General features: G+C 40.5%; 2 protein-coding genes across 2 annotated transcripts; one reads left to right on the forward strand and one right to left on the reverse strand.

The window, feature by feature from the left end:
* The first annotated feature begins 15 nt into the window (after positions 1-15).
* ccdc85b (coiled-coil domain containing 85B) lies at positions 16-4,948 on the forward strand. Its single transcript, XM_051418999.1, has one exon. It carries the CDS (start codon positions 3,078-3,080, stop codon positions 3,678-3,680), a length of 603 nt encoding a protein of 200 aa, XP_051274959.1. The 5' UTR covers positions 16-3,077; the 3' UTR covers positions 3,681-4,948.
* A 978-nt stretch (positions 4,949-5,926) lies between these two features.
* On the reverse strand, positions 5,927-9,618 carry fosl1a (FOS like 1, AP-1 transcription factor subunit a). Its single transcript, XM_051418997.1, has 4 exons — positions 9,196-9,618; positions 8,552-8,809; positions 7,381-7,488; positions 5,927-7,268 (listed from the first exon to the last, which is right to left on the reverse strand). The coding sequence occupies exons 1-4, from the start codon at positions 9,310-9,312 to the stop codon at positions 6,711-6,713; spliced, it is 1,041 nt and encodes a 346-aa protein (XP_051274957.1). The 5' UTR covers positions 9,313-9,618; the 3' UTR covers positions 5,927-6,710.
* Between the last annotated feature and the right edge of the window lie 2,728 nt (positions 9,619-12,346).

The following is a 12,346-nucleotide window of genomic DNA, read 5'->3' on the forward strand; positions in this document are numbered from 1 at the left end:
TGAAACAGTCACACCGGTAATGTATTTTTGCTCTATTGCCGCTCTCCTGTTAGAGATTCTCAGTTAGTTGAGTTCACACTTCTTATGTATCTGCGTTCCATTCCTTTTCCTTTTCCTGTTGTTGCCTCATACGTTACACTGTAACGCTGAACGTTCCAACGTTCCATCATCGCAACAATGTAGCAATGGTCGAGTGTGCGACTGTTGATGTACCTGTTCCAGTTACAGTAGAGCCGGAGCAGACGTGTGTTAACCCTATCTAATCCACTGTGTGTAGAACGTGCCACAGTTCCATATCGAATGTGTTTAAATGAAGATCAATGAATATGCGGGTGCAGACAAAGTTGCCTATACACAATTAACAACCAGAGATAGATAAAGCAGTAAGGGGCAGTGTTTTGGGGTTTTTAATTAGGGACAGGCTACAGTAGTCTTCTTTGTTTGAATTCCATTATTATGGAAAGCATGATGACCAGTTTCATCATTTGCAGAATTGATACAAATGTAGGCCACATGTTTACCTCAGATTGTTTTATTACCCCTGTCACCCCACTTATAAATGAACCCGAACCTAAAGCTGAAAGGAAGGGGTTGCTTACATAGCAGCATGCTGACATGGGGCCCAGAACCTATAACCACTGGCTATACTGCACTCAGGGCCGAACGTGAGAAAGTATTTACCTGTATTTAATCCTATTGGCCAATCCCAACACGGTACCTGATATTTCTTGCTAACTGGGTAGGCTTACACTTGAGTGGCTTCACATCATAAGGGCCGGATTATTAACCCAATAACAGTCTCCATACTTGGGACCTACCTATACATCGCTTTACTTTTAAGTCTCATCACTCAACACCAACACACCATTCATTTTAAGTTAGAAAACCATCAATGGCCAGATGAAATACTGAATATTCAAATTACAACTGTGCATTTAGCAGCCAGACAGTAGCCTATTGTTGATCTATGTCCTTTCATTTGTGCTCTTAGTTGTTTTAAAATGTGTCAGATCAGAGATAGGCCTCTGTCTGAGCACCGCGGCCCCCTATGTGCTGTGCTTGCTGCGTGTACACAATCTGCTCTCTTTTTCCTCCGGCGATTAATCTAAATAAATCCCTGCAAATCCCTGTCCTCGCCCTCCCTTTCTGTGTTTCTGCATGTGTCCTTCAAAATCACAACATAAGGGAAAACGACTCAGTCAACATGTCTTTTTGTCGCATGTCTCGCTGCACATCAACACTCTCGTTTCTAACCTCACATGACACCCTGATTCCATCCCCAGCTCCCCCTTACACGGTTAACACCCTACATTGTTATGGCCTCAGTGAAACAATGGAGGTGGGACAGAGGGCGGAAGGATGTGGCTGAATGCCTCAGCATAAACCCATGGAAAAAAGCCTGCAGTCACACTTTCCGCCAGTGTTCTTTGAAAAGAAACGAGTACAACCAGGAGTCACTCGTGATACGACTATACTCTGTACTGTACATCTTCCTCTGTAGTGAACCCCAAAGGCATATATGGCTTATTGATGTATTTCTCATGTTTTGCAAGGGTGTGGGGATAGAAAATTAATATAGGCATATATCTTTAGTTTGTGTGACGATGAGTTCATTCCAATGAACAGAAACCCCCAGAGGAAGTGGCTTCACACAGGCCTTTCCTACTCATTTCCTTTGTGAATTGCGCTTATCCATGTTGTTTTGGTTTCATAGCACGGTACGGGTAAAAAAAATATGTTTCTGAATCCAAATGGGGGCGCACAAGACCCTCACTGACAGAGCGCATGGAGCAGATCTTCAACCTCACATCTTGTTTTTTCATAATGTAGCTGAATCGGTTCAGTTGGATCGTTGAGCAGATCGATTCAGTTTTGCCATTTACGGTCAGCCCATACGTACTGTAGGCCTATGGTATGCGAAGAGTCACTGGAAACCTCAGAGGAAACCACAAATATTCCTGATTACAATCTCACCGACACTGTCAAAGTAGCAGTCGTTATAAAAAGTACAACTTCCGGGAAAATCACTCAAAATAAAACCAGTGTTGTTGAGGAACACGATTGCATTGGAACACAAGTAACACGCCATCAATGTGACGTGTAAGAAATCTATATTGTGTGAAAATAAAGTCCCACAAAACATATTTTCCAATACCGCCTCACTTCTTGTAGTAAAATTCCCTAAATCGATGCTTTTATTTTGAAGACTGCACAGACTACCTCTGGCAGTAGCCTCCTTGAGCTTCACACTCTCCGCTAAACGGAGTCACAGCCGTGAAAGTGGCGGAGGCGGACATTGTTGTGGTAACAGTCCAGCCCAAGAGGATGAGCAGAGATGATGCACTTATTTTGAGCGGATAGAGGGCGAGATTGGATTGTGATTTATTTTGTTTTTTATCTAAAGAATGAATCCTTTTTAAAAATAAATTAATACATCTAAAAAAAAACCTGCTGCACCGTACGGACTCATCCTCCAACCAACCGGGGAACGGAGTTCATTCAGCCGAGGCGAGCGGAGCACAGCCTGATGAGACGATGCCAGCGACGTAAAAATCACAACATCTGCAGGGTGTGCATCCGAGGCTGCTGGATTAAACACCCGTGGATCGATCGGGCCTTTGTACATACAGTACAGAAAAGCCCCCAGGGCGACTGTTGCCTTCAAAATACTGCGAGAGGAGGTAAAACAAGGACAGATGTTTTCTTGGAGGCCTTTGGAAAACACAGCCTGCTGTTGAGAGGATGACAGATTGACATTAACGGTGGAACTGCGGTGCATTTTCATACACGACCTCCTTAAGGCATTATCCACGGAGAGCAACCACTGGGTTCAGCACAAAATCGGACCGAAGTCCCCGCTTCTTGAAAAAAGCCATCTAAATAAAGATATCACATGTTTCTGCCATGATTTGGCCTCCGGTGCTGTCGTGATTTGCACACATGACATCTGGAACACACTGGGTGCAGAAGACGAGGATGTGATGACTGAGTGTTAAGCATTGAAGCACCCAGCTATATCTCAGCGCTTTTAATAGATTCTCAGGTACCCTCTATACGTCTAGGTTTTTTAATAGAAAATGGGAAGCGAAGGTGAGATAATAAATAGAGAACTGTCAAAGATGTCTGACGAGGATTTGCTGGCGTGCTCCAAAGAGGAGCTGGTGAGCCGGCTGCGTAAAGAGGAGACGGATAAAATATCAGCTCTCATCCAGCGAGGACGGCTGATAAAAGAGGTAAATAAACAGCTGCAGGGACACCTCCTTGAAATCAGGGAACTGAAAGTCATCAATCAGCGCCTGCAGGAGGAAAACGTGGAGCTGCGGGACCTGTGCTGCTTCCTGGACGACGACCGGCTCAAAGTGAAGAAGCTGGCGCGGGAATGGCAGCTGTTCGGGCATCACGCAGCCAAAGTGATGCGGGAGGACCTGGGCGGTTACTTGAAAAAGCTCGCAGACCTGGAGCGCATGCAGGACGGACTGGTGAAGGAGAATTTGGACCTGAAGGAGCTTTGCCTGGTCCTGGAGGAGGAGTGTGTTAGCAGGAGCGACTCCAGCCCCGGAGGGTCCACCGAGCTCAACCTGCCCTGCATGGTGGCCCGGGACCTGGGGGACGGAAGCTCAAGCACAGGCAGCGTGGGAAGCCCGGACCAGCTTCACCTGGTGTGCTCACCTGATGACTGATGATAGGTTTAATGTCCGCAGTCAGGGCTTCTCCCGTTCAAATAAGGAACCTGTAGAGTAGGGGTGATGTGATTGACAGAATGGAGACACAGAGGCTTTGTCAGACAATACGAATTTAATTGGTGCAAAAGCATTAGAGCCTTCTGAATGCTGCAACGGTTTTGTGTGCCACTAGGTTTTGACTTGACAAAGATTCTACAACCATAGACATTTTCAGGACTTTACAAAGACATTTAATAGATGTTTGCCAGATGATAATGTATCTAAATTTTACAGTGTTTTTTCTAATGACTCTTCTGTTTTTGGGAAATTCTCCTTTTTCAGTGGTCTGTTGTTGAAAAAAAAAAAAAATGGGACCAAAAAACTGGGTCACATATATAAATTTATCTCATGCACTGGACTAGCCTACACTGGTAGAAGCCTTTTTTCTATTGCACTGGACAGCGTTATCATGGATCTTTAAATCACAGATCTAAAGATTCATTTCAATCCAGTTTTGAGCCATATTTAGTCCACTGAATTCCAATAGCACTGAAATAGATGAGTTGTGATAAAAGAAAAATATGAAACTATTTGATATTTGCTTTTTGCTAGATGCCCAATAATGTGTAATATTTTATGCACTCTCTTCCTCAGGACAGGATTGGAGTGCCATATGTGCATGATGATTGTCACAATTTGTACAGGCCTGTTAACCAGTCTGCTGTGAAGGCCCTTCAGGTTTACTGTGGGTGGGGCTGCTGTGCATAATGTACATGTGCTATTGCCGGGGCAGAGCCAGCACACTTGTTAAAGGGGTTTGGATCAGAGGTGATAGATGTCCTTGGACCTCACTCAGAGCTGAACTGAAGTTCTGTCACTTTTTTAAATCCAACTGGAAACTCTTTGTATCAAACTGGAAGGTCTACAAGTTTGAATGATTTCTATTCTATTCTATTCAACCCAAGCTGTTTAAATTCACTTGTATTACTTTTTTTTATTACATTGTTGTTGTTGATGTTTAATTAGCATATCACAGAGTTTAAGTTGGTCAGCTTCGTCTTCTGTAACTCATGCTTTGTATTTACCCTGTAACATTAGGGATAATCTTAACTTTGACCCTTCTTTATCTTGATTTATCTGTATTAACTTGCATTACTAACAGATTTCAGTTTAAATCATAGATAATGCACATGGATTAGAAAAGATTTATTTTGTTGTTAGCTGTTTATTGGTGGGCTATGCTCGTAGTGCATTGAAGAGCTTTAAATACAGTGGGTATGACACTTTGTGCTGTTCTGACCTTTCTTTGTGTATTCGACTTTACAGAAACAAGCATTCACATTTACATGACACAGAATGATGGATTGATTTCTGCACTTGTTGTTTTGACCTTCATGTCGGAACCGACTGCACTTGATTGATGTTCCCTTCGTGTCATACAGACAGACTTTATGGATGTTCATCAGTTTTATTTTTGGATCCCCATTTGCACAGTCTGGAGAGCTGAAGAGAGCAGTAATGCTTTTACCCACTTAGTGATGCACAAACGTCCTTTGACAGCAGCATACACACAGATTTTTCTCCTCCCTCGTGCTCTCCAGCTCTCAATCTGACTCTCGTTCCATCTCTATTTCTCTCTCTAACCCCATTTCAGCAGAGCAATCCAATGCCCTTTGAGCCATGTATGTATTAGCAAGAGATCCGCTTCATTTTTTGGAAATGGAGTAACAGAGAACACAGTGTTCACAGATGAGGGGCACAGAGCGCGTCATTAGAGTTTGTCAGTAAACATTGCAGTCATCCAACCCTTTTAATGAGTGTCAGGGAAAGACTGCTGTTTGTGATTACATCCTCTTTATTTCGTCGATCAATCGTTTAATCTATTAAATATCCAAAGAAATGAAATATACCCTTTGTGATTTCTAAGAGTCAGAGGTTATGTCTTCAAATTGCTTGTTTTTTTCCGCCCAACTGTCCAAACAGAAAGTTAACAGAAAGTGATATAAAACACAGATAGAGAAGCTGCAACCCTCGATAATACTCAATTCTCTTTGCTTGATTAATAGTAAATTAGTTACTGATTCATCTTCTAATCAAATACTCCTTTCAGTCCTACAGTATTTATGCTCCAGTTTGGGTTATTCTGGTATCTCAGTGTTCACTTTACAAAATCTTTCTCAACTGAATCTGTTGTTTTTAATCTGCATTTCATCTTAATCATTTCCTCCTGTTGTTTGTTTTTCACCAATAATATTACACCGTCACACAGTTATGAAAAGTTCTTTATTATCTGTGAAGTAGTACAGCTTTGACAAAAAAATTAAGGCACTGCCCACCAGAACAGTCCGTTCGTCAGAGAAAACATTACCAAAAATATATTACACTCTCAAAAATAAATACATGATTACATAATCTATATTAACTCCTAGGGGCCAGCCTTAGTGGTCAATAATTTGCATAGACAATATTAGGATTCTTAAAAGAGTCATATAAAAATAAGGACCATTTATTTGAAAAAGTACTATTTCCCTTTGTGAGGACATATATAACTATAAGTGTTACATAACATGACGTAACAATGTAACATGTCATTAAATGCAACATGTAATTAATTATCACTATTAATATATTATTAGTTTTATTTCTAGAAATCTTGTATAGTAATTCTTCATAGAATATATTCTGCATGCAATGTTTCCATAATAAACCTCAAACACTCATTCTATCTGATAGCATCAAAATGAGAAATTTCAAGATTTTACATATATATCAAAACTAAAGAGTGTAACATTCATATCTTGATAATGCCACTAATTGCATATCATCTAAGTACAAAATCAACTTTCTAAATAAATTAAATCAAGCAGAGGCACGTAGCGAATTTTGAAATGGTTATCACAATCATCATTTTCATTTTGTCACGTTTCCCAGAGATCCTGTTTGTCACACACACACACACACACAAACACACCCACACACGCACACACACACACTACGACTGCATGGAAATTAACATTAGTGTTCTGCCAGGATGACAGGGGCCGCCAATCACAGAGTGAGAATGGTTGGGGAGTGCAGGGAGTGATCCGATTGGTCACCACTGCTGCTGCTGCGGCGATGAGCAACCCCACAGGGCTGCGGGGCATGAGACTGTGGGATGTTTCCTTGCTGTGATGTAGCATGGGATGTGATGGAGGCGTTGGTGTCCAACGGGGCCGAGGGATAGGTGAACACCATGCTAGCTGTGAAGGGCATGAGAGAGGGGGTAGATGTGAGAACAGGGGTGTGGAGCGACTCTGATTCAATGGCAACAGCGGAGGCAGGCGATATCACAGGCTTGCTGGGGATGGTTATCTTTGGTTTGGGCTTCTCCATCTTTGTTGTTAGTTTGGTTGAGGGTCCAGGTCTCCTGGAATCCTCTGGCTCCATTTTGATGACTCCCACAGAGGAATGGGTTGGATTTGGGTCAGAATCCGAATCAGACTCCTCTATTTTACAAATGGGACGGTGAGCCTCCAGGACCAGCTCAAGCTTATCTCTCTCCTTTTGTAGTTCAGCTATTTCCTTCTGTAACCGTGACTTCTCATCCTCCAGCTGGTCGGTCTCCTACACCAGGGGAAAGCAGAGACAGACAGACATATGTGTAAATTATTTCATGCCTGATGGAGACCAATATTTGAAGCATTAATGTTATGACATTTGTACAATGCTCACTCACATTTTGCAGTGTGTCTGTCAGCTCCCGGCGGCGATTGCGACATTTTGCTGCTGCCAGTTTATTCCGCTCCCTTCTTACTCTACGTCTCTCCATCTCTTCCTGGGATAACTTTGATGAGAAAAAGGGGAAAAGAAGATTAAAATACATAAAATAGGTCAACCCGACACAGTGAAATGAAAGAGTCAAACTCTAAACCCCATTTAATGCCTATAGTTGGATTCTGAAACCTTTTTGTTTTGGGCAAAAACGTATCAAACGTAGACATGTTGAGTCCACCATAAGCAACATGACACATGAGAAACACTACCACCATGTGTGTGCACTGAGTCATCACAGTCAGAGCAGCTGAATGATTTAGTCTGAGCTTTTGTGGCACACTAACTCTGACTCCATCCAGCGCCCTACTGAATAATTACTGTTGATCCAATACTTCTCGCCCTTTCAGGGCGATGACTCATGCTCAGACCCCAGCAGTGACTCAGGTGTGAGTCACAGAATATGACTTGCCCCTGTGAGTCACATGACAGTCTACTTCCTGTATCATGAATTTACAACTCTACAACAAAACTGTGACGAGGATATGTGCCAACATGTGCCTGATGAAACCAACAAATGACACTGTAGAGGTGACGAACATGATGATAGTTCTTAAATGTTGAAACTGCGTTGTACCGGGTCACTTCAACATCTGTGCTATCTTGTCCTGACACGTAACATTGCTCTGCTAACAAAATGCAGACCTTTGCAGTGTGTCACAGGTAATCATTTCACTGTGTCAACATAGACTCCAAGTAAACACCATCAAATAACATAAACAGTGTGTGTTTACCCCCGGTGAGTAAAGTTTCCCTTTTTAAATTACCTAAGAATTGAAAATGTTTTTAAATAATGTCAATTAATAATGGTATGTTACCCTATTTCTAAATGGATTTGTGTAATGTGTAAGTCTAAAGGAAATGACTGTGTCATAGAGTATTACAGGATATTACACACTGCTTACACAGAAATGATTGAGGTACTGTCCACACCTCACCATCTGCAATCCCTCTAGGGGAAATATGACTCCCAACAAACCCAACAAATACACAATCATCAGTGTCTCTTCAAAGAAGAATTTTTTTTTTGGCACTATCTTCATAAATTTTCCGTTGTTAAAGGACTACTATCTTACCTGTTCATCGTTCCTGCGCCTTGTTGGCGCAGTGGTGTGTGCAGCTGCTCTTATGACCCCCGGTCTGAGAAGATGGGAGTGGGAGGATAGCGGACCCAACGGCCGTGCCCCTGAGAGGGTTGGGTAAGGAGGTACTGAAGATTGTGACGGGCCCGGTGGACGCAAGAGGGAGGGCTGGACTAGCCACTGAAGTTCCTGGTTGGTTGTGATGGCATTGAGGCTTGGTACAAACTGACCACTGCCAGCCATTGTACATTTCTGAAAAAATTCAAAAATGTGGATAAAGTAAGAAAAAGTAGGAAAAGTACTGTAACAGAAGACCTAAAACCAACATGTGATCAATAACAAAACACATCCAGTTATTGAGGACTAAATGTAAAGTAAGTAAAGTAAAACAGATCATGATTATGTTAATATATATTCAGTTTAACTTTTATAACTGACACATACAGTATAATCACTTGTATAACTACACTACAATTAACTATGATAATATGATATTAACACTATTACAGGTTTATTAAATTGTATATTGAAATTCACAACTTTTCCCCCTAGGTTTAGCTTACATTTTACCAATTTATGTGGGATAACCTGTAGCCTTATACAAAGTTAGTTAAATTAATTAATTAAAGTTCCCCTACCTGCTCCTGTTGTGTAGTTGAAGAGCTGGTGCTTCCCAGGGTAGCAGAGTGTGACCCAGAGACACCGCCGGTGTACGCCGGGTTGCCTCTCCCTTGATTCCCAAAGTTTCGATACATCCTTTTCTGTGTAAAAGAAAATAAAACTGGATCCAGCAGGGGCTGTAAAGCCTTGAGGTCTCGCTGAATGACTTTCGGGTTGAGTCTCGTGTGTCAATTCAAACTTGGGGTAAGCGCACCTTATTGCGGTAACGGTCGAGTCCAAACGGGTACGTCTTCAAGGGGGGAACAAGGAAGAAAATCACGCCTTGCTTTTTTTCAAATCGGGCTAAAATATCCGAAAGCGACTTTTAGTACAACCTCTTATCCTTAGTCATACATCCAGAAGCCAACGTCTGGGAATGATTGTGAGGTTGTAAACTCTTAAACTGGCACTATAGGTTCACCCCGCCCCTCCGCAGTTACGGGAAATACTGTTGTCTGGAATCTCTCACGAACTCCTGACGTCATTGCCCATATTTGGTGAGAGTTTCCTCCTGAGAGTTAACACCCGGGATTCCTCGCCTCACCTCTCCGTCGGTACGTGCTGTTTTTTCTGCTCGGTGAGTCTGATGTAAGTTAGTGGTTGAAATTGCTACAACATTTTCCCCCTCCAGTGGAAGTAAAACAAAAAAAAAAAACATTTAAATTGAACTTAATTTTAATATTTCTTTCTGTGGAGATGAGGACACAGTTTTATGTGATCATTCCACATGATAATAGACTAGTTTTAAAAAGGTGAGTGGAGGGAATTTATCACTGTTAAAAATGTATAAAATTACAAAAATAATGTTTTTATCATTACATATGTAATACAGTTTTGCATTTACAATACCTTAACATTTTTATTTAGTTAGTAATCAATGTAATTTTAACTGTGGCTAAAAGTACTTTAGCAAAACAGCATAGAAGAGTTCAATGAAATGAAATAATCTTTTATCATTACCTTAATGTAAATTATTATATTATAGTTTTATATAATACTTTAAATTTCAAGTTTTCATTATCATATCCTTTTCTTAACTTACAAACATCTTGAAATTATTAAAGCATTTGTATTAAGTGACTGATGTCAACTGCCATTTAAAGAGTACTACCTTTCAAATATAATACTTATGTTAACGTGAAAGTTAGTTTAAGATGTACAAAAGCAGGGCGCCCTGACAGCTCACCTGGCAACGGCCATTGGTTTAAGTCTGAACCGTGGCCCTTTGCTGTGTGTCATCCCCACTCTTCCTGTCACACTTCAGCTGTCACGATCATTTAAAGGCCAGAAAAGCCCCCAAAAATGTTATTAAAAAAAATTATAGATAAAAAAATAATGAGGACTAGTTGATTCATCTGTGTAGCCTTGGGTTGAAAATGTGATTGTACATCTGGGTTTTTTATATAGCTTTGGTACTTTCAATACCATTGAACTATTGAATGGTAGTATTGGATCTAAACAAGTGTTATTGAAAAGTATTGAAGTATCGATACTTTTAACAACCTTAGTACAAATACTTTTACATAAAAAGAGTAAAATGCACCATTTCATCATTCCAGCTGTCAGATCTAATAACTGTTAGTAATCTTATAATAAGAAAAACAGAAGAAAGCCCAAAAATGCTACTGATATCTTAAATATGACTGAATTTCAAGGTTGCATGTATACTATTGGATGGGTTATAAAATATATTATAAAGTGTGGGTAAAACTGGATCCATGTGCTTAATTGTGCTGAGGTTTTTTGCAGTCACTCTCACTTGCCAACCACATCAATGTGCACACATGCCTGTGGAGATGAGTCAGTAGATTGCCACAAAGCCGCTTGATTATTTCACCATCCATTTCAACGACATTTTTTACTTGACAGCACAATATAGTAGCTAGTACAGTTTCAAAAAACGCATGCTGTAGATTTGGTAAGCTTAGTCTGACACAACAGCTGCTGACCTTGCAATCCCAAAGGACAGAGTTCCCGGCAAAGGCTTATTTCTCCTAGCTGCTGACTGTTGAACCAACGTCTCACATTACTGCTAACTCTTCTCTTAGAAATAAGGATTGTCAATTTTTTATTTTTTTTTAAAGAATCACTAAAGTTTTTGTGAGGAAAAAAAGAGGTAAATTGATGATCCTCATCTATATAGAAATTGAGACATTGAACTGTGGGCTTTGGTCTCATAACTTATGAATGAGAATAGAGACAGCGAACAAAAACTGAAACTGCCAGGAGCATGACATTTAACAATACCTGTTGCTCATTGCCTTATTTGGCTGGCGAGTCTCATATTTCAGATGTTAACAATATTACACCCTGTAGTAATGAAGACACACACGCTGGATGTTTTTTTTGTGGTAAATGGTATCACATGAAGGGAATATAGGGTAAAGGTGAGCATTAGATGACTCAAGCATCAAGAATGCAAGGATGACACATTTGTTGCGTCTCTAATTGTGACATGTCATAACATGTTGGATACCTTTTTTCCCTGATTATGCCTTCATTGATTCACTAGACGTTTCTTTCATATTTTATTCGAGGAGGAAAGGTCTGTTCAACAGAAATTCCCATTTTGATGAATAAAAAAAAAAAAATGTTCTATGTATATTTGCCATGACAGTGTGAGTAAGTTTCTGTTTTACTCCACATTGTTTCTCCAAAAGTAAAAAAGAAATTCTGGGGGGTTTTGAGGATGGAGGAAGTTTAGATTCCATTGGCATTTACTCACCCTAGAAGTCTCCACATGTATTCACATAACTCATCCACATCCATCCACCCACCCCCACACACACACACCCACACACACACGTGCATCAAACAGCATCCTCATGCCACACTTACATATAATTGGTGTAGTGGGTGTTACTATTCACGCCTTGTTATTTCATGCTTAAGTACATCCTTATTGTGAGTGCACTTTTTAAATATGCCTACATGTACTAAGACAGTTCAGATTGTCCTGGTACTGTTGACATACTGTACGTTTGTCTAGTCTAGTGATAACTCCTAAATAGTGTGGAAGATATTACATAATACAATTATAATTTCAGTCAGCTTCACATTTAATTTAGTATAGTGGTGTAGATATATTAGCAGTAAAATGTACTGAGGTAATAGTAAAAGTACTCATTC

Source organism: Dicentrarchus labrax, unplaced genomic scaffold, assembly GCF_905237075.1.
Source record: "Dicentrarchus labrax unplaced genomic scaffold, dlabrax2021, whole genome shotgun sequence".
In the NCBI taxonomy this organism is placed as follows: Eukaryota; Metazoa; Chordata; class Actinopteri; family Moronidae; genus Dicentrarchus; species Dicentrarchus labrax.